Consider the following 23,204-nt stretch of genomic DNA (forward strand, 5'->3'; position numbering starts at 1 on the left):
TTCCGTTGTAGTTTTTCAGTGTAGTTTTTTGCTTGTTTTTTATGTTTTTGTTTGTTTTTGTTTGTTTTTAGGTTGTGGAAAATGTCCTAAAAGTAAACCCAGCATTGGGGCCTCAAATGTTTCAACCCCTTTTGCCATCTGTGTTCAGGGGGATTATAGAGGGGGAGGTAAGAATGATTTTCTTAAAACTACTTTAGTTTTTCATGGCGAATGTATTTGCTTTCAACTTATTTTCCATACGGTTGTACCCAGATACCTATATTAAGTAAGTAATAGATTTAATTTTAAAAAGCAATGACTGGAAAATGAAATGTTGTGACTGGAATATTTCCTGTGATTTCACAGGCTTATTTCTTATCTTTCCAAATGAATATATACACTACTATACTTTTTCACCTCTGCCCTTATGAATTCAGTGTTACAAATTCAAATATTCTATTTGGGGTAGGTTTTATTACATTTTTTGAAGTGTGTAGTATATTAACATCATAGAAGAAATTCAAGTCATCAAGTACATCCCCCTGGGAGTCAGGTATAATGAAGAATAGATGAAGTATCAAATTTAATTACAGATATTAAATTGATTTTACCCTTGATATTAGTAGTTCTACTCTCTTCTGTATATAAAATACAGGATTTATAGAAAATACAGATTTTTAGGGAAGTTCTTAAGGCATTTGTTTCTCATTACTGGAGCCTTCTTATAATGTCTACTGATCCCTGCTGCTCTTGGCAAGTCTCATCAGAACCCCACCAGCTCATATTGTGGGCCTAAGCATTAAGCACCTAAGCCTTCAGATCAATTCAAAGCTAATGTTTTTCACCACAACCCCCCAGCAGTCTGCACTTTCCCAGCTGTCCAGCCATTTAAAAAAAAAAAAAGCAAAATCTATTCTTGCATAAATACATTTAAATCTCAAAACTTTAAATCAGTGAAACATTATTTAAACTTGGCTCACTTCTGAGATCTCAGTGAGATCTATAAAACAAGCCTAAAATGTGTTAAATGCAGGCAGACTTTTGTGCTTGTGCAGAGCCTCAGGAAAGTCATTGGAGTTCTGTGTAGTTTACTCCTGAAGACATTCTGTGCCAATAAAATAAAAATTCCATGCATATTATTTTAAAACGGCAAAATTCTGCAAATTTTGTTTGTCAAATAAATGTGGAGACTCCAGCATGGCATTGGGGAGCACAGGCGTCTGGCTGCACAGAAGTGGGAGATCACTGGCAGCTTCCACCCAAGACACGGACTCAGCGATGAAGCTATACCCAACCCTGACACAGCACAAGGACAGGGCCTGCCCCAGAAACACCCCAGGGCCCTGCCCCTCCATGGCAGGTGCACCAGGTATGGGCAGGCAGGCTCAGCAAGGCAGGACCCAAGTGTGGAGGGGCTTAATGTGGGGGGATCCAGGTGTGGGTTGAAAGGGTTCTGTGTGGGGCAATCTGGGCATGGGAGGCTCAGTGGGGGATCCGGGTGCAGGGGGGATCTGGATGCACAGGGGCTTGTTGTTGAGTTCTGGGTGCAATGGTAATGGGATTCTGAAGGGGGGTCCAGGTGAAGGTGGTTGGGGCTCAGCGGGGGAGAGGGATCTGGGTGTGGGAGGGATAGAGCTCAGCTGGGGGGTCGGTGTGGAGGGCTCAGCGAGGGGTCCAGATGCTGTGGAAGTGAGGTTCAGTGGGGTGGGGATCCAGGTGTGGTTGTTTGGGGCTCGATAGGGTGGGGATGCAGGTGTGGGTGACTCCTCAGGGTGGTCCAGGTGCAGGGGGAGTGGTGCTTGTTGCGGGGTTCTGGGTGCAGGGAGGGTAAGGCTCAGTGGGAGGGTCTGGCTGCATGGAGGTTGGGTGGTTGGGAGGAGCAGCTCCTTTTACAGTGACCCCTCCCCCTGCAGCAGAGGAGCAATGAGTGTGGGAAGCGTGGGGAGGGGGAGTTTGCATTGCTTCCTACAGGTGGAGGAGAAATCTGGGGGTGGGTCTGACATGGCCCCAGATGCCCTGCAGGGGAAGAGGAAGTCCCATCCTCCCCTAGGAGCCACCAGCTGGGTCTTCCACAGTCACACGCCCTACCCCACAGTGATTTTACCTTTCTGCCGGCTGCCCTGGGCACCTGAAATATACTGCTAGGGAGGGTCACATGACCACGCTTGTGGCTTCTCTTTGCTTCCCTGTCAGAAAGTAATTTTTCTGTGGGGAAGCAAAGAAATCTACAGGAGACATGAATTCTGCGCGTGCACAGTGGTGCAGAATTCCCTCAGGAGTAGTAGTTGCAGGGATCCTTTTATAATGCATTGCAGGATTGGGACTTAAAATTTTAGTAAATTTGTGATAGGTTAAAGCACTGAAGTTGTGTGCGCCTAATTTCTGATCATACTATGTGGAAAAGTGTGTGTCAGTTTAACCCAGAACCAAAAATAAATGACTTCTTTGATTTTGCTCAGACCTTAAAAAAAAAAAAAAAAAAAAATGTTTAGGCTGATACTAAGTAGGGAAAATTTCAGCCAAAATTAATTTGTTTCAGAATATGTGGCTAATGTTGAAAATAGATTAAAAAAAGATAGTTTATATGTACTCATAACATCACCCAAAACATGGTGTGTATTGTAAACTATTATACAATACTGTATTAATTGACAGGTTTCAGAGTAGCAGCCATGTTAGTCTGTATTCTCAAAAAGAAAAGGAGTACTTGTGGCACCTTAGCGATGAACACATTTGTTTGAGCATAAGCTTTTGTGCTACAGCTTATGCTTATGAAAGCTCATGAAAGCTTATGCTTAAATAAATTTGTTAGTCTCTAAGGTGCCACAAGTATTCCTTTTCTTTTTGTATTAATTGAGTTTATACAGCACCTTATGAACAATAAGGTTCTCCACACTAATTAGAAGTGTTTTGAGTTTTTTTGTTAGCAACTAATTAATTCAAATTCAAAAAAGATGCATAGGTAAGTAAATAAAGCAAATAAATGGCATAGATAAAATATGGTAGTCTGGGAAGTTATAACATCTTTAGTATCACTTATTTGGGTAGAGTTCTAATATTGCCTTTGACTAAGGAGCAACCTTTTGTTTTTTATTTTAAAGTACCTCTCAGGTTTCAATTTTAGTGAACGTAAGAACATATCATCAGCCATACTGGGTCAGACCAATGGTGCATCTAGCCCAGTATCCTGTCTCTGATGGTGACCAGTGCTAAATGCATCAGAGGGAATGAACACAACAGGGCAATTTTGAGTGATCTGTCCCCTATCATCCAGTCCCAGCTTCTGGAATCAGAGGTTTAGGGACACTTAGTGCACGGGGTTGTGTCCTTGACCATTTTGGCTAAAAGCTATTGATGGACCTATCCACCATGAACTTATCTAATACTTTTTAGTACCCAGTTATATTTTTTCCTTCACAACGTCCCATGGCAACGAGTTCCACAGGTTGACTGTGCATCGTATGGAAAAAGTACTTCCTTTAGTTTGTGTTAAACCTGCTGCGTATTAATTTCATTGCGTGACCCTTTGTTCTTCTGTTATGTGAAGGAGTAAATAACACTTCCCTATTCATTTAATAAGGAAAGTCAGTCATTTAAAACCTACATTTACTGTACACACTTGATTCCATTTTGTTACTGTAAAATATACCCATATAATTATATATTATAAGTAATTTAGATATTAGAATATTGAATTAAGAGAATGCGTTTAAAGAAAACATATACTAAATAAATTAATACAATGTCTTTATTTTAAATCTTTGTGCACTGAAATTTATCTTGTCAGTCAGTTTTTTCTCCCTTTTGTTTAAACTTTGGCAGACAGAACAACTATAGAGTTTCAGGGGGTTACTTCATCCCCTTCTGTTACATGACCTAAGGTTTTCATTTCATTTCTCTTTTTCTCTGTGGTTTTTAAGTATACCTGATAAATCCTATTGTTTTCTCACATTGAATAAAAAGACTTGAAATAACCAGTAGGTGATACCATGAAGTGGTAAAATAACATATTTCAGCACTTTCTCTGTCATCTGTTATTTCACCAATTTGTGTATTTGCACGCTGCTATTCCTTAACTGTTACCATGAGGAAGTGTCACCACAGAGAATTACCGTGATGAGTTGCTGTTGCCAGACCAACAGCACTTTTATAAAGCCAACAAAAGGTCTGATAAATTGGGAAAGGAACCAAACTACTACTGACAATTTGTTGAGTCCCCTGTGCCAGGGACAAATGAATTAGATAAAAAAAGAAAAGGAGACAGTATCAAGCTGCTACTGATGTTCTGCATAGCTCAGTGACTTGAAGTATCACTGAATAAGGATGCTAACTGAGATAGGAGAGAAGTATGCTATTTTGCTTTTGTTTTGTGCTCAGAATTCCATGTTCTCCCTTTCAGTGGTGCTGTTGTATCAACATTGCATAGATTGAGTGGGTTAAACACTGCTTTTCTGGCATTTTTCTTGAACTTTGAGAGGATATTCTGCATTTCTTAAAATGGGGGCAATGTCATTCCTAAATTCATAATAACGGTTAAGAGGCAAATTTTAATTCAGTCAATAGCCTGAATAAATGAGCTGTGCAGCCTAAGTAATGTGGAATTTCATGGGAATTGGGAAAGTGTCTGTTGTGTAGCCTTTGTGGGTTTTGGAATTCCTTGCTGTCCAACGTACTGCTCCAATGCGCTAGAGGAGTTCAGGGAATCACCACAAAGCACAACACAGCGTGCAAGAAGTACAGAATACTTGTATGGTGGCTTAGTATCCTTCCTATCTCGCGGCACAAAAATTCCACTAATTCAGAATGTTCCTACAACCATCTTAATTCTGTACCTTGTAGCATATGTATTTTTCTCTTACAGTATCTCTGCACTTTGAGCTTGAGGGTGTGATTCCCAGGTTGAGGAGACACACTTGCGCTACCGCTCATCAAGCTAGTTCACTAAAAGCAGAATGGAGCTACAACAGCAGGACGGTTAGCCAGCCCAAATTCATACTCGTCTGAGACCCTAGGCATGTACTAGCCGTGGCTAACCCATCCCGTTGTTCGTGCTCCCATGGCTACACTCTATTTTTAGTGCTCTATCCTGATGAAAGCTAGCACAGGTATGTCTCCTTGAGCTGGGAATCACACTCCCAATTCAAAGTGTAAACATACCCTCAGTGACACCTGTGTAACTCTTGGACTTCAATACAGGTACAAAGGTGCAACTGATTGTAGCATGTTAAACAACTGTTGATGCACAAGAAAGAACAAAATACAGCTTACTCGTTGAACGATGTTGACTCCTGCTATGCTAATAGGAAGAAAAAAGCAGTAAAAACTTAATTTTGTTACAGTCAGCACATCTAATTATGAATAGCAGATAGATTGAGTAAAATGGTGCTGGTTTTACAGTCAATTTTTAGAGTCAAACTATACTTTCAGAAGTCAGTATTGTCAACCTGTTAGCAAAGATATTTTCAAGTCTAAGTATTATTGATTCTTCTTTGAGATGTGATGTATGTATTCCGCTCTTGGGTGTTTGAGCATTGGAGACTGGAATTGTTTTGATCACCACTTCCCATTGGCCCACATTCTATCTGCCCTCATGCTTCCTATTCTAAGGACATAAAGAGGTGGGTCAACCAATCTTAGTTTCTTCTAATGCAATGAAAGCAGTGTCTTTACTCTAGCTAAGTCTATTTCCATAGTTTATTTACAGTAAATTTTGACTATAGTTAGTATTCTACTAGTTTTTAGTAGGTTAGGTTTCATTTGGGCAACTTTTCTCTATATATGTAGCTCTTCGCTACGTAGTCTTGGGTCTTGAGTCTTTATGGCTGAACAAAAATTCCCTGGCTTCAAATACTGTCACCCACGTGACACAGCCATCTCACCTAATGATGGAGTCAGGCTTGTCAGCCATTGGGAACAGAGAGATACACTCTAATCCTGATACCACTTCCCTGATCTATCAATTTGCATATGTTCCATACTCCTTATCACAACTGGGGCTTGGGACATCAGAGCTAGTAGTCGGAGCCAGAGTCAGAATCTGGAGTCGAGCCAAGGGTCAGAACTGGGTTGGAGTCGAGACTCAAACCAAGGAGCAGGAAGGCAGGGACCAGGACAAGGCAGAGAAGCAGGGCTCAGAAGTCAGGCGCGGAGGCAGGGTTCAATGTAGCAGCCAGTCAGGAATTCACGCAGTTGCATGGACAACTTTCTTTGCCTTCTTCTGGCTTAAATAGCACAGATGGACCAAGCAGTGGGGTTGGGCACTGCTGTAATCAGGACTCCCATGAGTAGTGCCTCAGGTGGGGTTAGGCTTCCATTAGCCACTCAGTCCATCAGTTACTAACAAGATGGATGGTGGCCAGGATGCAAAGATTTCCTGGAGACCCACGGACCTAGTTTCAACTCCTGTAGAGCTTCATACCTCCTGGTTATACCGGACTTCTCGGGGCCCTCAATTTTTGAGAAGCCTGTGTCATGAACATATTCTAGACCATCGTCCCCTTCTGCAGTCAGGCCATATGCATCTTGTGCAGAACGGCAGCCTCATGTTTCTCCAGGTCAGCAGCAAATCCAAACTTCTAAAGAAGAGCAGTTTCATCAGACTGATTTCCTCCAGCTGCACTTTTATCTTCTTTGCCTGCCAAAGCTGCGATCCCATCTTCTTCAACACCACCTGAGGATTCTCATACATTTCAGAAGTTTCTGTAGAGATTGGCTGAAACATAAGAGAGCCTGGTGGAAGTGGTGAGTGAAAAATCCCACAGACATCTAGACGTATTACATATTGCACTTCTAGAAAGGCTGACAATGCCAGTTAGTGAGGACCTGCTGGAATTGGCTCAGCTTTTGTGGCAAACACCATCACAATTCCTGCTTCCTCAAAAGAGATCAATAGCAGGTATCAGGTACCATCATCAAGGTTTGAATTATTCTCTACTGACCCCATACCAGGCTCTCTTGTAGTTGTAGCAGGTCAGAAGCATACTAAACAGCTAAGCTCCAAGTCAACTGCAAAGGAAAAGGAGCCCAATCATTTAGACTTGCTGAGAAGGAAGAGCTTTGCCTCTGCCAGTCTTCAAATGAGAATCTCAAATTATCAGGCTCTCCTTTCTAAAGGCAATTATCTCTGCCGGAATAGTATCTCCAGGTTCCTTGACAAGATACCCAGGAGTCCAGATCAGAACTGCAATCTCTGATTAATGAACAACTATCTCCAAAACCCCATTACAAGCCGCAATGGATGTATCAGCTGCTGCTGTGTATTTCATGATGACTGCCAAAACAACGAGGCAAGTGTCTCAGTTCCAGTCTTTGCGTATCCCACATGAAGTTGAGAGCATTACTGAGGATTTACCATTCTAGAGCTGAGAGCTACTTAGCTTTAAAACAGATGACATCCTACATATCTCCGTAAGATCCACTGAAAATTTAAGGTCATTTGGAAGAATACAGGCAGATTCAAGAATACAGGCGGGGAATTCCTGCACTCTCAGATGAAGGTGTGTCTATTACAAACCTTGTATCACAAATCTTTTGGCCTGCTAGTAAAAAACAGTGTTTCCATCAAAGGTGTCCATCTGCTTCAGTTACGTCTATCAACAGGCAGCAAGTTTGATGGTCATGTCAAGAACTCAAAACTGATTGTTATGCATCTTTTTCTCTTACTTACCCCTTTTGGAAACCATCTATTATATTTTTGAGAAATCTGGAATAATATTTCATCAGACAAATAGGGCAAAGATGAGGTTCCTCATCGATTGAGGGGAAGAGGTTTTTATTTTTATTTATTCCTTAGCCCCTAGGGCATTAACAAAAGTGCCTGGTGGTCATTGCAGCATTTCTATGAAAGCAGACCATTGGAGTTTATCCTTACCTCAGTGATCAGCTGATACATGTGTCCTCCCCTCAGCAGGTCTTGGAAAATATTCATTGCATTCTTCAGCTCTTGGCCATTCTGGACGAAGTGTAAACAAGGAAAATTCTGTACTGATTCCATTTAAATAATAGAATTCATAGGTGCTCTTCTGGACCCCATGGCATCAGCTTACCCACCTCAGTCCAGATTCAAGAAGATCATGCACATGATAATTCAATTACAGAACACCCAACACAAAGCTATAAGATACAGTTAAGAGTCTTGCGTCACATGGCATTGTGCGTGTTTGTTACTCCCCGTGGCAGACTTCGCCTTTGTTTGCAAGGATGGCTGAAATCAGTCTACATTCCATCAAGTTACCGTATAGACATGCTAGTGCAGATCCCACAGTATGTCGTCTTTTTGCTTCAGTGGTGGAAAGATCCAATTCATGTATGCAAGGATCTTCTCTGTACACCTATTTCCAATGTTAACTCTGTTGCCAGATGAATCCAAACAAGGCTGAGGAGCTCACCTGGGGCATCATCAAACACAAGCACTATGGACAAAGGATGAATCCCTTCTACGTATAAACATTTTACAGCTCAGGACGATTCTTCTCGCCTGTCTAGTATTTTGTCTCTAACCCATGGCAAGTCTATACAGGTAAATGACAAACAACACCACTGCTATTTTTATGTAAATAGGCAGGGAGGAGCAAGGTCATCTCCCCTATGCCAAGAAATAATCCAGCTTTGTGAGTGGTGCATCAAACATGGAATTTTTATTGAAGTTATTCATCTCCCAGAACTGATGAACACTGTTGCAGATTGTCTGACTAGAAACTTTTCCTCTGACCATAAGTGGTCCATAAATATCTGTTGTTCAGCAGATTTTTTCAGAAATGGGGTCACCCAGTTATAGATCTGTTTGCCATGGCATTGATAGTCAACAGCTTTTACTCGAGAGGCAGACAGAGTCCAGGGTCTCTTTCAGATACCTTTCTAATTCTGTGGTCAAGAGGACTCATGTATGCTTATCTGGAGATACTTTTGATACAGTGAATTCTGACAGGTTTCAGAGTAGCAGCCGTGTTGGTCTGTATTCACAAAAAGAAAAGGAGTACTTGTGGCACTTGAGAGACTAACAAATTTATTTGAGCATAAGCTTTCGTGAGCTACAGCTCACTTCATAACTATTTCACATTTGGGGACAATGTATACTTTCAAATCAGCGGCACTGCTATGGGTACCCGCATGGCCCCACAGTATGCCAACATTTTTATGGCTGACTTTGAACAACGCTTCCTCAGCTCTCGTCCCCTAATGCCCCTACTCTACTTGCTCTACATTGATGACATCTTCATCATCTGGACCCATGGAAAAGAAGCCCTTGAGGAATTCCACCATGATTTCAACAATTTCCATCCCACCATCAACCTCAGCCTGGACCAGTCCACACAAGAGATCCACTTCCTGGACACTACGGTGCTAATAAGCGATGGTCACATAAACACTACCCTGTACCGGAAACCTGCTGACCGCTATTCCTACCTACATGCCTCCAGCTTTCATCCAGACCACACCACACAATCCATTGTCTACAGCCAAGCTCTACGATACAACCGCATTTGCTCCAACCCCTCAGACAGAGACAAACACCTACAACATCTCTATTAAGCGTTCTTACAACTACAATACCCACCTGCTGAAGTGAAGAAACAGACTGACAGAGCCAGAAGAGTACCCAGAAGTCACCTACTACAGGACAGGCCCAACAAAGAAAATAACAGAACGCCACTAGCCGTCACCTTCAGCCCCCCCAACTAAAACCTCTCCAGGGCATCATCAAGGATCTACAACCTATCCTGAAGGATGACCCATCACTCTCACAGATCTTGGGAGACAGGCCAGTCCTTGCTTACAGACAGCCCCCCAACCTGAAGCAAATACTCACCAGCAACCACACAACAGAACCACTAACCCAGGAACCTATCCTTGCAACAAAGCCTGTTGCCAACTGTGCCCACATATCTATTCAGGGGACACCATCATAGGGCCTAATCACATCAGCCACACTATCAGAGGCTTGTTCACCTGCACATCTACCAATGTGATATATGCCATCATGTGCCAGCAATGCCCCTCTGCCATGTACATTGGTCAAACTGGACAGTCTCTATGTAAAAGAATAAATGGACACAAATCAGACGTCAAGAATTATAACATTCATAAACCAGTCGGAGAACACTTCAATCTCTTTGGTCACTCGATTACAGACCTAAAAGTGGCAATACTTCAGCAAAAAAACTTCAAAAACAGACTCCAATGAGAGACTGCTGAATTGGAATTAATTTGCAAACTGGATACAATTAACTTTTTAAAGTGAATGAATCCAATGAAGTGAGCTGTAGCTTATGCTCAAATAAATTTGTTAGTCTCTAAGGTGCCACAAGTACTCCTTTTCTTTTTAGTGAATTCCGGGGAAACTCAAGCAGGATACTGCAGTGATGATTCTCATTGCACCAGCTTGGCGAGGTTTTCCAGACCTGTTAAGAATGTCAAGTCAGACTCCAATATTGCTACCTTTAATTCTGTATTTGATCTCTCCAGATGAGGGGGGAACTCTTTATCAAGATGTACCATCTCTGCACCTTACAGCTCAGATCTTTGCTGCTTAAATGACTTGGAGAGGTCCTGCTCCCAGGTTGTCTAAAGTAGTCTAATTAATCATAGAAAAGACTGTAAAATCTACCCATAATGCCAAATGGAAATGGTTCACCATTTGGGCACAGTGACATCATGTTTTACCTTTCCTAACAGGCATCCTATATATTGGGGTGGGCAAACGTTTTGGGCTGAGGGCCACATCTGGGTGGAGAAATTGTGTGCAGGGCTGGGGCAGGGGGTTGGGGTGTGGGAGGGGGTGCAGTGTGCAGAAATGGGCTCAGGACAAGGGATTGGGGCAGAGGAGGGGTGTGGGGTGTATGAGGGGGCTTAGGGCAGGGGTGCAGGAGGTGTGCGGAGTGCGGGAGGGAGCTCAGGGCTGGGGTTTGGGGTGCAGGAGGGGTTCAGGGTGCGATGGGGCTTAGAGAAGGGAGTTGGGGTGCAAAGTGCAGGCAGGGGGCTGGGGTGCAGTAGGGGTGCAGGGTGCAACAGGGGGCTCAGGGTTGGGGTGCACGGGGGTGCAGGTTGCAGCAGGGGGCTCAGGGCAGGGAGTTGGGGTGCAGGAGGGGTGTGAGGTGCAGGCAAGGGACTTAGGGCAGGGAGTTGGGCAGGGTACAGAAGGGGTTCTGGCTCCGGCCCTGTGCCGCTTACCTAAAGCAGCTTCGAGGTGGCAGTGGTGCGCACTGGGGCCAGGGCAAGTTCCATACCTGTCTGCCCTGGCCCCACGCTGCGCCGCTCCAGGAAGTGGCCAGAACCATGTCCCTTTGTGACCCCTGGGGGAGGCAGGGGACACAGGGCGCCGCACCCTGCCCTTGCCATGCCTCCAGGTACCTCCCCCGAAGCTCCCATTGGCCGCGGTTCCCCGTTCCTGGCCAATGGGAGCTGCGGGAGGTGGTGCCTGGAGGCAAGAGCAACGCACGGAGCTGTCTCCCCCGCCCCGCCCCTGGGCTGCAGGGACATGGTGCCAGCTGCTTCTGAGAGTGGTGCGGGGCCTGCAGCTGGGGGGGCAATCCCACAGGCGGGATCCAAAGCTCTAAGGGGCCAGATCAGTTTGCCCACCCCTGCTATATATGTTGGACTGCTTGCTTTCATTAAAAAATGTGGTTTCCCTAATAGCTCAATAAAAGTACCTCTAGCATCTGCATTTGCTTACCATCCACAAATTCAAAATTACAAAATATTTTCATATCCCACCATTTCTAGGTTTTGGAAGGGTTTAGTTGCAGCTATTCCTTTCTGGTTAGAGAATCACTTCCCTTGTGAGATTTGAATATTGTGTTAGCTGGTCTATATTAGCTCCATTCAAACCATTAGCCATGTATTCTTTTCAACATCTATCTGTGCAAACATAGTTTTTGGGTACCCTTATGTCTGCACACAGAGTGGAAGACTTTTCATAAAGATCAGGTCTCACTTAGGCCATGTCAGCAAAAATTTTGTTGCTCGAGGGTGTATTGGTACAGCTTTGTCGCTGTAAGCTTGTAAGGGTAGACATGGCCCTAGGCCTTATTCTAGTTTCATTCTTAATTTTTTCTAATTTTAATATTAATCAAACTATTCATTTGCCTGTATTTTTTCCAAACCCCCATATGAATGATGGAGAAAGAAAACTACACATACTAGACATGGTTAGGGTGTTATCTTTTATTTAGAACCCCAGTTCATTTAGAGACATCTCAATGATTTGTAACCTATGCCAAAGAAGTAAAAGGGAAGGTAATTTCTTCCCAAAGATTATCGAACTGGATTTTGGGTGGTTTCAATCTCTGTTAAATGGCTAAACAGGATGCTTCTGTTCATATAAAATCTATCTCTGCTAGAGGTCAGGCTACTTCAGTGGCTTTCTTTAGAAATGTTCCTATTGCCAGAATATGTAGAGCTGCCACATAGAGTTCCATCCATACATTTACTAAACCGTATGCAATAGCACTATGAATAGGGAAGGTTTCCAGAGCTGGCACGTCTTTTGGCATGTCAGTTTTTCAGCCTTTAGTTACTTAAGATTCAGATTTCCGACATCCTTGCATGGGAGTCTACGTATATTCTAAGGCCAGAAGGGACCATAATGATAATCTAAAATGACCTGCATGTTGCAGGCTACAGAACCTCATCCACACATATAATATGCCCGTAACCTCTGGCTGAGTTACTGGAGCCCTCAAATCTTGATTTAAATACTTCAAAGTTATAGAAAATCCACCATTTACTCTAGTACAAACCAGCAAGTGAATCATGCCCCATGCTGTAGAGGAGGTAAAAAAACCCCAGGGTCTCTGCCAGTCTGAGCTGAGGAAAAATTCCTGCCTGATCCCAAATATGGCGATCAGTTAGATCCTGAGCATGTGGGCAAGACCCACCGTCCAGACAACAATTCTCTGTAGTAACTGAGCCCTCCCCATCTAATGTCCCATCTCCAACTGTTGGAGATATTTGCTAATAGTTTCAGATGGGCCCTATGCCATTATAGGCATGCTCCATAAACTTATCAAGCTCACTCTTAAAACAAATTAGGTTTTTTGTCTCCACTGCTCCCCTTGGAAGGCTGTTCTGGAACTTCACTCCTCTGATTAGAAACCTTTGTCTAATTTCAAGCCTAAACTTACTGATGGCCAGTTTAGACAACAGCCGTATAGGCAATCACTTGAAGATGTGTTGTCTATATATATTCCACTATCTTCCCTCCTTTTCTACAACACTGAAATCTGTAACAATTGAGAGATAGTTGGCCCCACCTGTTTTGCTTTCCCCTTGTGAGGGTATATAAGTGTAGCTAGGGCGCAAGCTGGAGAAAACAATTCAACTCACTGGTGCTGCGGCCATGCAAACACCCAAGAGTGGAAAACATATAAACAACACATGTCAAGAACATCCATTACTGTAAGCTAAATAACCTCTTTTTATGTATTTATTTAGAGACAGTAATATGCTTGTTGGTTTACAAAACACAAAAATAAAGACAGTCTCTGCCCAGAAGAAAATATAATCTAAAAGATGCACAAGACAAAATATACAGAAAAAAACTGGATGTGGATATTAAAGATGTTTTCTCTCTCATAATTATAATAAATTCACTTGCCCATGTCTAAAAAATCTCAGATATCATTGTGGGGTATCTGCTTTTTCATTTTTCAAGTACAAAATATTGTAAAATATTTGTTTATAACTTGCTAGATGCAAGAGTCAATACCAGAAATACCATTGATATCTCCTGAATTGAACAATATTAACTGATACAAATATCTTACAACAATCCTGTGAGCTTCTGAATACTAAGGCCATTATTGTAACTAGCTAAGGCACATCTTAAAAATATAAACTGAATTTTGGGAGACTAGCAAATTAGCCACTGTATAGACTTGCCAAAAGCTATCAAAGAGAACTGTAACAATATTTTAAGAGATATTAAACAGTTCTAGATATAATTAATAAATACTCATTTTACAAAAATACATTCCAAATTTGCATTTGCTAACAGAATGCCATGTTACCAGTACAATTTATGCTTCATAGTGTAAGATGCAATTAGTCTAAACTGTACAGTACCTTGAAAGTTAGCATCTGACAGCATTTACTACTCAGTGGTATAGAATCTAACATTACAATAGTTTGTCCAGATTGGTAGAATAGGAGCTACCTTTGTGGTAATGGTAGGTCAATACTGTATCTCTGGTGGCTTCTGTAGTACACGTCAATAATTCCTGATTTGGTAAAGGAAGGTAAAGCATCAAGAAAGGGAATGCATGCAAGCATTCTCCCTATATTCCCTATACTGTTTTGGTATTTCTGTAGTGTAGTATGTATTTTTTCTACATTAAAATAAAAATCTTCTGTTTTCTTTACTTTTGTTTCAGAGATATCCAGTGGTGATGTCTACTTACTTGGGAGTCATAGGTAGACTTCTGCTACAAAATGCAAGTTTTTTTTCACTGCTTCTGAGCCAGATGGCATGTGAGTGTGGTCAAGAGGTAAGAGGATTTGTCTTGGCATTTCAAATGAACTGTTTATGAAAGGCTTGATCCTATGCACACCAAGTGCTATTATTCACAAGAGTAAAGTTACTCTCACACTTTATTGGTTGACGTACCCCAAATGTGCAAGTGGAAATAAAAGGTCATTCTGTTTTCCCCTTCTATCTTCTCCCACTCTCCAAGAAAGTTTGTTTTAAAACATTTTGAAATGTCTGTGAAATATTTTCCTGTTGTGAATTCCAAGGACTGCTCACAACCCTGTGTAGACCACTAGACAAGGCAACCATCAGGCCTGGGCATTTCTGAGAACTCATCCCTTTTAAGAGAAGTCAGACTGATGTCTAATTTGCAGGGAAGGGTGTGAGGGGTTCCCCATGGTGAAACCTGGAACTGGGGTACTGCTGGGCCCTTTGGTTTACCAACCTGGACTCCCTCTCACATTGTGATATTGTGACAAGCTGCAAACTTTTCCAGGTACTGCACTTATATAGACATCCACAGACAGGGAGTTACATGAATGCTGCTCATGGACCAACAACAGAGAGGTTCTTGCCAATTCCCCACAGCTCCCCAGCCTAGGACCTCATAGCTGTACCGCCCTGCCCCGATCAGAAGCCTGACCAGTGTAAGTTTATAACCCAGTCTGTCCCTCCCTTAATGTGGAGAAGACATGTACCAGCTTTTGTTCCTGAGCTGAGGTTTCCAAAGTACTTCAAGCAAAACACACTGTTTTAGGTAAAATATAAAACAGTTTTATTAACTACAGAAAAATAGATTTTAAGTGGTTATAAGTGGTAGGCATAAAAGGACAGAGATGGTCACCAAATAAAATAAAAATAAGCGCCCAATGTATATTCTATAAACTAAACAGGATTTGAATCAAGCAATATTCTCACCACATTGGATGTTCCAGTCCTTAATGTACAGACTTTCCTCCTGAAGTCTGGACCAGTCTCCTCAGATGATCTTTGTCTTCTTGGCGTCCTGGTTGTTTCCAGTGTAGGTGATAGAGGAGAAAGGCCCTTGCCTGCTGCAATTGTCCTTTATTTTATACCCTTGTGCCTGGCATTCTAGCAGATACTAGCCCAGGCATGTCCTGGTGGGCTTTGCTGAGGGCTTGTCCACACTGGCTTGTGTAGTTGCGGCACAGCGCCTGCGCTCTAAAAAAAAAACCCACCTCCACAAGGGGTGTAGCTCCCAGCGCTGGGAGCGCGTCTCCCAGCGCTGGTGCACTGTCTATACTGGTATGTTATAGCACTGAAACGTCCAGTGCTCAGGGGGGTGTTTTCTCACACCCCTGACCAAGAAAGTTGCAGCACTGTAAAGTGCCAGTGTAGACAAGCCCTAAGTCACTGGGAATGATCAGTTCCCATTGTGTGGTGCTTGCATAGTTGAGTCACACAGTTGATTAATGAGTGGTCAGCACCCACCTGGGCAGGGATTCTTTGTGTGTCACTAGCAAAGTGACAGCACATTTCAGTAACAACCATAGCACACTAATGATACGCACGTTTGGATAGAACAACGGGTTTCAGCAGATCATGACTTTCATATGGTACCTTACATGGCATGTTTCATATGAAATATCACAACTATATATGAATAATGACTATGGGGGTTACAGAGTGTCATTCTGAGGTACAGTGTGTCACAAAGGGTTATTTCCCCAACTCTTGAACACTGAAAGATTAAGAGCAGCAGCCACCCTTCCCATCAATTTAACTCTTTGGAGGAAAATCTAACCCATGCTGCCAGGATGAACTGCCGCAGATGCCACTAGCTTCAAATGTACTGGCATACATCAGCAATAACCAGGACTGTGTCTGGGATAAGAGATCCCATTCTTCCTGCATCTTTTTCACTTGCAAACTAGCTGCTGGGAAACTATGACATAGCTCCTGGTCATCTTAGCCATTCTGTGACCTATCAAACAATTAGTGTCAGTCTGTTTAATGCATTGCTTTTAGTTTGCCTTTCTGGTCAGACTCAGTAATGTTACAAAAGGTAGATGTCTCTTTGCCAGCTAAGCTAGACTCTTATTAGACAGAAAGCAAGCAGAGAAAAGAAGAAATAGGAGATATAAAGTGGAGAAAGAAAAATTACATATTAGGGAGGGGGGGTCAAAGCATGTTGGCAATGCTGTATGTTTTTCAAAATTGATCCATTCCTGATTGGTGGTTATGTTCTCTGATTGCATCCTCTCTCTCCATTCACGAAACCTAAAGCCCAGTTTTGTGATATTAGAAACTGGGTTTACAGGAGGTGGTGTCAAACACGATGGTGAATCTCACTCCCTTAAACTATTCAATCTACAAATTTAGATGTTCTGTCCACTGGCTGTCAGGTCAGATAAGTGCAGAGAAAAGGACAGTCTTTCAGATTTAGTAGTCAGTTACCCTTTATCATTGTACCTGGCCTCCCCGAAACTCATGATGCCAATTCACCCAGCAGGCGTAGCCTAAAAAACTGAGGAAAAGGCAATCTCAATCAGTATTACTCCCAACTCTTACTCTGTAGCGTGCTACCAAAAGCCCACACAACAATAAGAAAGGTTAGGGCTGCCACATCACCAATATATGCACCACTGAAATCCTCTGTAGTAGGGTCCTTGGTGGTAGGGTTGCAAACTTGGTAATATTTAAAAAACAGACACTCCAGCAGGAGTGCCAGAACCTCCCCTGCCCCACTTATTCCCCCCAAACCCTACCCTGCCCCCCTGTTCCCCCAAAGCCCCGCCTATGCCATGCCTATTTCATAGAATCATAGACTATCAGGGTTGGAAGGGACCTCAGGAGGTCATCTAGTCCAATTCCCTGCTCAAAGCAGGACCAATCCCCAATTTTTGCCCCAGACCCCTAAATGGCCCCCTCAAGGATTGAACTCACAACCCTGGGTTTAACAGGTCAATGCTCCAACCACTGAGCTATCCCTTTCCCCAAAGCCCTGCCTCTTCCTCAGGTCCCACCCTGCTTCTTCCCCGCAAAGCCCTGCCCCCATCCACTCCTCTCACCCCCTCCCCCGTCGCTCGCTGCTTTCCCCCTCCAACTCCCCCTGCCTTGAATCATAGAATATCGGGGTTGGAAGGGACCTCAGGAGGCCATCTAGTCCAACCCCCTGCTCAAAGCAGGACCAATCCCCAATTAAATCATCCCAGCCAGGGCTTTGTCAAGCCTGACCTTAAAAACTTCTAAGGAAGGAGATTCTACCACCTCCCTAGGTAACGCATTCCAGTGTTTCACCACCCTCGTAGTGAAAAAGTTTTTCCTAATATCCAACCTAAACCTCCCCCACTGCAACTTGAGACCATTACTCCTTGTCCTGTCCTTGGTCAGGAGGGACTTCCCTGCGTAGCCAAGGCTGGGAGCTGCAACCACCCAACGCAGGCAGGAGGTGGCCCTGGCTGAGTGGGGGCTCGTGTGGGTGATGACTCGGCGCCTCCCCATCTCCCCTGCCTGCAATAGCCAGACCACTGACATACAATTCACTTCAGACTGTACATCCTCCCCAGGGTGCTCTTTGAGATTTGGACTTATTTTCTTCCTCTGTCTCAGTTCATAGCCATTGGATTACAAGGCCAAATATCTCCCCCCTCCCACACACACACACACCCCCACACACAGCTTGACCTTCATCCACTGAAGTCATCATGTCCCTTCACTCTTCACTTGGGCTTTTCTTGCTTATATTGCACTCAGATTCGCATCTGGGCTTCTCCATCAATTGATTCATTCTCTTTGTCTATCTCTCACCTCCCTTTTTTTCCCTTCTGGCCTGCCAGCTTGTGCTAGTTCTCTCTCGGTCTACTGATCCTGCTTCTGTTGAAGTTAATGGGAGTTTTTTTTCATTGACTTCAATAGGAATAGGAATCTGCCTTTTAGTGTCAGCAGTTACTCTGATTCTTGAAGATAAACGTGTATGCTAGCTCTGAGGTTGAATCACATGATCACCTCAGATTGTTAAGGAAATGTGTTTATAACAAAACAAAAAGAAAATATATGCGCGCGCGCCCACACCGTCCAGGTCACTCATTTGAAAGGCAATCACATACCTGGGTGGAATTAACATTCCAAGGAACTGTAAGAAAGCAACATGAAAGTAGAGGATGCACTTTCCTTCTTTAAATATACTGTCCAACAGTTGTGTTCAACATAACTATTTACTCTACAACTGAAAATGCATACTCTTTTCTAGTTTTTTAAGAATTTAATCATTCTTGATTTGCTTACAGTGTACTATAGTATAAATTTACCATGAAACCATTGCTCAGAGGGTGAAAATATAGTGCACTTACCGAATGTATTACCTAGCATCCAAAATGCTGTTTCTGTGCAGTGAGTTAATTAATTGAAAAGCATGAATTCACACAGATTAATCTGAAACTTCATAATATAGATTCTGAGTAGGAGTGGGGAGGTGATTTTACTTCTGTATATGGTGTTGCTGAGACCAGTACTAGAATACTGTCTGATTCTGGTGTCCACATTTTAAAAGGGATATTGAAAAATTGGAGAGAGTTCAGAAAAGAGCCACAAAAATAATACCAAGGCCCAAGAGTATGCCTTACAGTGAGTGACTTAGAGTTCAATCTTTTTAGTTTGAATTAAATGGGAGAAAATACTGGATACTAAAGGGTCATTTAATTTAGATGAGAAAGGTATAACAAGAACTGAACCAATGGCTGGAAATTGAAGTCAAGACCAATTCAAATTAGAATTAAGGCAAAGATTTTTCACAGTAAGGTAATTAATCACTAGAACAAACTACCAAAGGAAGTGGTGGTTTTTCTATATCTTGAAGTCTTGTAATCAAGACTGGATGCCTTTCTGGAAGATATGCTTGGTCAACCTCAAGTTATTAGGCTCAAAACAGGGGTAAGTGAGAGAAATTAAATGGCCTGCTTTATACAGGAAGTCAGATTAGATTATCTAAATTAAGAGCAAAAGTAAAATAATTGAATTTCTAATATACTGAAATATACACATTCAGATTATGTGAAACAAGTCTCACTTTTACATATATTCACATACAGGGAAATACTTTCCTACATCAAGAGTTTAACACTGCATTTGTAGACTATATGTAATATTTTGGCGGGGATTGTTTTTGCAGTTGGACCAGCTTCTTGGTAACATGATTGAAATGTGGGTTGACCGCATGGATAATATTACCCAGCCAGAAAGAAGAAAGCTTTCAGCTTTGGCATTACTTTCACTTCTGCCATCAGACAATAGGTAAGCAAAATTTAATAGATATCACTCTGTTTATCACTAATATTAAAACAAATTAAAAAGAACTTGCCTGATGATTTTTAAACATTTTAAGAAGAATATATTGATAAATAATTTTGCTGTGTCTGTTGTTAGTGACCAAAGAAATGAAAAAGCTTAATATAAAATAGTATGAAATAATTCTTCTCCTTTTTAGTTCTGCATAGCTACTATAATTTGTCTGCTTCTCTCCTGGACAGCATTACTTGAACATATTGAATATATGAAGTAGATAATTGTGCTTCAGGTTCCCCCCAGTTTAAAACTAAAGAGTTGCTGCTTCTCTCTTCCACATTTAAGTAGTTGGATCAATCTGCTCGTTAGGGTTTTGATGTTCCCTTGTGAGGACAGTTTTTGTTTGGTCTTATTTCATATCAGAGCAGATCTGTCTGCTATAGGATCTTTTTCAGCATGACAATGGGGGGGAGGAAAGCTGCATGTGTAGATGTATGTGAACCCAATAGGTGCAGCTTATTTTATTTTGCTCCTTTTACTCTTGGGACCTATCATGGAGAAATAAGGCATTCTAAATAAGCTTTGTCTGTGTGTATGGAGGCATTGCCGCCGCCACCACCACATGATCTTCCATGGACTCTGAGCCTAGGACTCAGTTTGAGAACATGGGTCCAAATCTGATTCAGCTATTCCTGTATATAGAGAATAACAACTGTGCCCCTCCATCCAAGGTTTGTAGTTATTACCACCCTAATTCTTTTTTGAACTCAGTTATACTTTTGGCCTTCACAACATCCTCTGGCAATGAGTTCCTCTGGTTGACTGTATGTTGTGTAAAGAAGTACTTCCTTAGGTTTCTTTTAAACCTGCTGCCTATTAATTTCATTGGGTGACCACCTGGTTCTTGTGTTATGTGAAGGGGTAAATAACACTTCCTTATTCACTTCTCCACAGCATTCATGATTTTATAGACTGCGATCATATTCTCACTCGGTTGTCTATTTTCTAAAATGAACAGTCCCAGTCTATTTAATCTCTTATCATGTGGAAGCTGTTCCATACCCCTAATCATTTTTGTTGCCCTTCTCTGTATTTTTTCCATTTTTTATATATCTTTTTTTTGAGATGGGGAGACCAGAACTACATGTAGTATTCAAGGTGTGGGCATTCCATGGATTTATATAGTGACATTATAATATTTACTGTCTTCTTATTACATCTTTCCTAATGGTTCCTAACATTCTGCTAAGCTTTTTTGTCTGCTGCTGCTGTAGAGTGAGTGGATGTTCTCAGAGAACTAACCACAGTGGGTCCAAGATCTCTTTCTTGAATGGTAACAGTTAATTTAGACCCCCATCATTTTGTATGTATAGTTAGGATTGTGTTTTCCAATATTTTCCCATTACTTTGCCTTTATCAACACTGAATTTCCTCTGCCATTTTATTGCCCAGTCACCCAGTTTTGTGAGATCCCTTTTTTAAGTCTTTGCAGGCTGCTTTGGACTTTACTAGTTTAAGTAATTTTGTATCGTCTGCAGACTTTGCTACCTCACTGTTTACCCCTTTTTCCAAATCATTTTTGAATATGTTGAACAGCACTGGTCCCAGTACAGATCCCTGGAGGACACCAGTGTTTATCGCTCTCCATTCTGAAACTGACCATTTGTTCCTGCCCGTTGTTTCCTGTCTTTTAACCAGTTCCCTCTTATCCCATGACTTCTTGGTCTGGTTAAGAGCCTTTGGTGAGAGACCTTGTCAAAGGCTTTCTGAAAGTCCAAGTACACTATATTCACCAGATCACCCTTGTCTACATGTTTGTTGATCCCACTCAAAGAAATCAGATAGACTGGTGCAGCATGATTTCCCTTTACAAAAGCCATGTTGACTCTTCCCCAACATATCGCATTAATCTACGTGTCTTATAATTCTGTTCTTTTCTATAGTTTCAACCAGTTTGCCTGGTACAAAAGTTAGGCTTACTGGCTTCTAATTGCTAGGATCGCCTCTGGAGTCTTTTAAAAAAAATTATCACATTAGCTATCCTCCAGTCATCTGATACAGAAGCTGATTTAAGTCATGGGTTACATACCACAATATGGATCCTGGACAACAGGACAGATCTCTCAATCTCCGTTCTGTTCACTCCCTCTGAAGCATCTGGCACTGGCCACTGTCCAAAGATAGGATACTGGGCTAGTGCCAAAGAATGTGCATTTACAACATGTAGTTGTATAGAAGTTGCTATGTGGAAAGCTGGAGATTTTGGCAGCTGGTTAGGGAGCATTTGGACTTTCAGCATCAGGTAGGAGTTGGGAGATTATTTAAGGTTTGAACATCTGGTAGGTGTGCAAAGCTTTTGCCATTAGGGAGTGAATGTTCTTCCTCTTCCATTCTCCTTTGATGAGCAGGACATAGTTGATTTATCTTTAGGGAGGGATGGGGTGTTGAATATCTAATATATTGTTAATGAACAAAAAAATGGAAAAATATGAATTCCTCCCCCTGAAGACCACACTAGCAACCAGCTACATCATTGCCCCTTCCTCAGTGTGCCCTACTACATCCACCAGTGATAGATAAGTACATAAACTGGATGGGGTTTTTTGTTCTGTTTTTTTGCTAAAATGATGAACAGTGTAATAGCTGGCATTGAAATTATCACTGTTGGAATTCATAGTTATCGTATATATGATAATTATGAATTCCAACAGTGATAATTTCAATTGAAATGAAATGTCATAAAGTTGACATTCATTGGATTTACTTAGAGCTTTAAAGTTTTGTCTTTCAGCAGAACTCAAGAAATCTGATTCCCTTATGTGTAATCTAATGTCTTAAGAATTGCCAAAAAGTCAGTCATCCTTAGCTAATGGGATACAATCTTGCATCAAGCAATGTTATTAGGCTAAAGGGGGTCATTTCACTCCTTGCTGTGAGCTCACACTCTGCCAGAGGCCTTCTTGAACATATGGTAGTTCTGTTTCAGTTGTAGTAACGTTTCTTAGTCTGACTTGGTACATTTTCCATAGGCATTAAGATGCTGACTCAAACTTCTCTTCAGATCCAACATTCAGAAAAAGAGATATGAGTGCAGTAGTACATATCAACACAGTGTAGTCCCTTTCAGCTGACCTTGCCTGTCACAGGTGTGATGGTTTACTATAAAATGTGCTTTTCGTTATATGATCATTTAATGTTGGGTCTTCATATAACTGAAGACAGACAAAATGTATTTTTGAAATGCGTGTTTTACATTATATCATACTGATTGTGTGTTGACAGTATGTGGGTTTTATACACCATAACATGTTCTGTGCTGAATGTTGTTTGAGGAGAAGAGGTGCGTTATCTAAAAGGGGGAAAAAATGTATAGTCTGATTAAATGATGAGGATTCCAGACTGTAGTATTGTTTGTGACCATGGGACAGATGAACTTAAGCGTATTTTTGAAAACTATTAAGCTGCTTGTTATTGAAGATGGGAAAATTGCACAAAATATAAAAGAATCTGAGTAAAC

General features: G+C 41.9%; 1 protein-coding gene across 3 annotated transcripts in view; it reads left to right on the forward strand.

Moving 5' to 3' along the window:
• IPO11 (importin 11) overlaps positions 1-23,204 on the forward strand; it is a 297,819-nt gene that overhangs the window by 197,041 nt on the left and 77,574 nt on the right. For all 3 annotated transcript variants that reach the window (XM_073344033.1, XM_073344034.1, XM_073344035.1), the window contains 3 exons: positions 72-167; positions 14,349-14,462; positions 19,575-19,696. In XM_073344033.1, coding sequence (XP_073200134.1) covers positions 72-167; positions 14,349-14,462; positions 19,575-19,696 — 332 coding nt within the window. The remainder of the gene's footprint in view (positions 1-71; positions 168-14,348; positions 14,463-19,574; positions 19,697-23,204) is intronic.

The sequence above is a fragment of the Lepidochelys kempii genome, chromosome 5, assembly GCF_965140265.1.
Source record: "Lepidochelys kempii isolate rLepKem1 chromosome 5, rLepKem1.hap2, whole genome shotgun sequence".
Taxonomy (NCBI): Eukaryota; Metazoa; Chordata; order Testudines; family Cheloniidae; genus Lepidochelys; species Lepidochelys kempii.